Source organism: Egretta garzetta, unplaced genomic scaffold, assembly GCF_000687185.1.
Source record: "Egretta garzetta isolate BGI_Z169 unplaced genomic scaffold, ASM68718v1 scaffold34, whole genome shotgun sequence".
NCBI lineage: Eukaryota > Metazoa > Chordata > Aves > Pelecaniformes > Ardeidae > Egretta > Egretta garzetta.
In genome coordinates, this window is record NW_009259586.1 from 4,381,865 (window position 1) to 4,383,004 (window position 1,140).

General features: G+C 50.6%; 1 protein-coding gene across 1 annotated transcript in view; it reads right to left on the reverse strand.

Moving 5' to 3' along the window:
- The window catches only part of MRPS7 (mitochondrial ribosomal protein S7), a 3,179-nt gene extending 2,350 nt beyond the window's left edge, over nt 1-829 (reverse strand). Inside the window, exons 1-2 of the mRNA XM_035893370.1 lie at nt 591-829; nt 219-282 (exon numbers count right to left, since the gene is read on the reverse strand). Of these exons, the coding sequence (XP_035749263.1) occupies nt 219-282; nt 591-829 (303 nt within the window). The remainder of the gene's footprint in view (nt 1-218; nt 283-590) is intronic.
- Between the last annotated feature and the right edge of the window lie 311 nt (nt 830-1,140).

Consider the following 1,140-nt stretch of genomic DNA (forward strand, 5'->3'; position numbering starts at 1 on the left):
AGAGAATGTTCTCCCTTAAGCTGGTCTGTGAAATGAATGAAACTGGGGCTTGTACAAAATGTCGGATCAAGTAAATAATGGTGTGTGCAGAGGGAAACGTGTTAGGACTGCAGAGATGACATGAGTTCTGGAAATTCCTAATTCTAGTGGGCTTGATGTCCCAGCCTTCCATTTTGTATTGTTTTAACATAATAGTGAGAAGAAACATGAGGTCTCACCTGAGCCATGAGGCTTCTGGCCAGCACTTTATTTCCATCCTTCATCATCATATTGGTGAATTTACTGTAAACACAAAGCCAGATGTGATCTGACTTAAGTTCTGATTTTATCACCCACAGAAGTAATCCCCGCCCCTTGTGTTGTTCCCATGGTTAAGTCTGGGTGCTACTAGATCTGCTGTAATTATCTCTAATCACTGACAGTCAATGGACTGGCATTGTGGGAAAAGATTAACCTGAATAAAGGGATTGTGCTGTAACAGAAGGCAACGGGCAGCACAGCAAGTGAAGGCTGAGGACAGCACAGCTCCCAAGCATTTTGGCTCCACGGGACCTAGCTGTAACACAGAAAGAGATGACGCTTTCTCTGACCTGATCATAGGGTCACTGAATACAGAGCTGGAGAGAGTGGGAGGAGCAGCTTTTATGGGTTGAACAGCCTTAAGCTCCATTTTTTCCTTTTCCTCCTCAGACAGCTCCTCCCAAGGTTTCTGATACACTTCCTTGTTCACTTCTGGCTCTAAGAAGCTGGGGCTGTAGCGACTCCATCTCACCTGCGTCAGCCTGCAAAGAACAAGAGAAGGAGGGCTGTAAACCGATGCACGTGACATGTCGTGACGGGGATGTGGACAGATGCGAACGCATCTCAGGGCACGTTAGACTTGAGCTGGACCTCCGCCTTCCTCATCATCGCTGCTTCTCTCGCTGCAGCAGAGCCAGAGGCACTTTATCAGCAAGGCCCACGGTTTTGCTGCAAAACTCTCAGGCCACCCCCACGCCAAGGAGAGGGGCCTGGTCGAGGGGGAGTCCCAGCACTGAGCTCACCCTCCTGCCAGACCCTGCCTGCGCCCACAGACGAGCCTCCCCAGGGCCGAACGGCCCCCAGGCCTGATGCCGTCAGGTCCCAGGTTCTGCGTGGCTT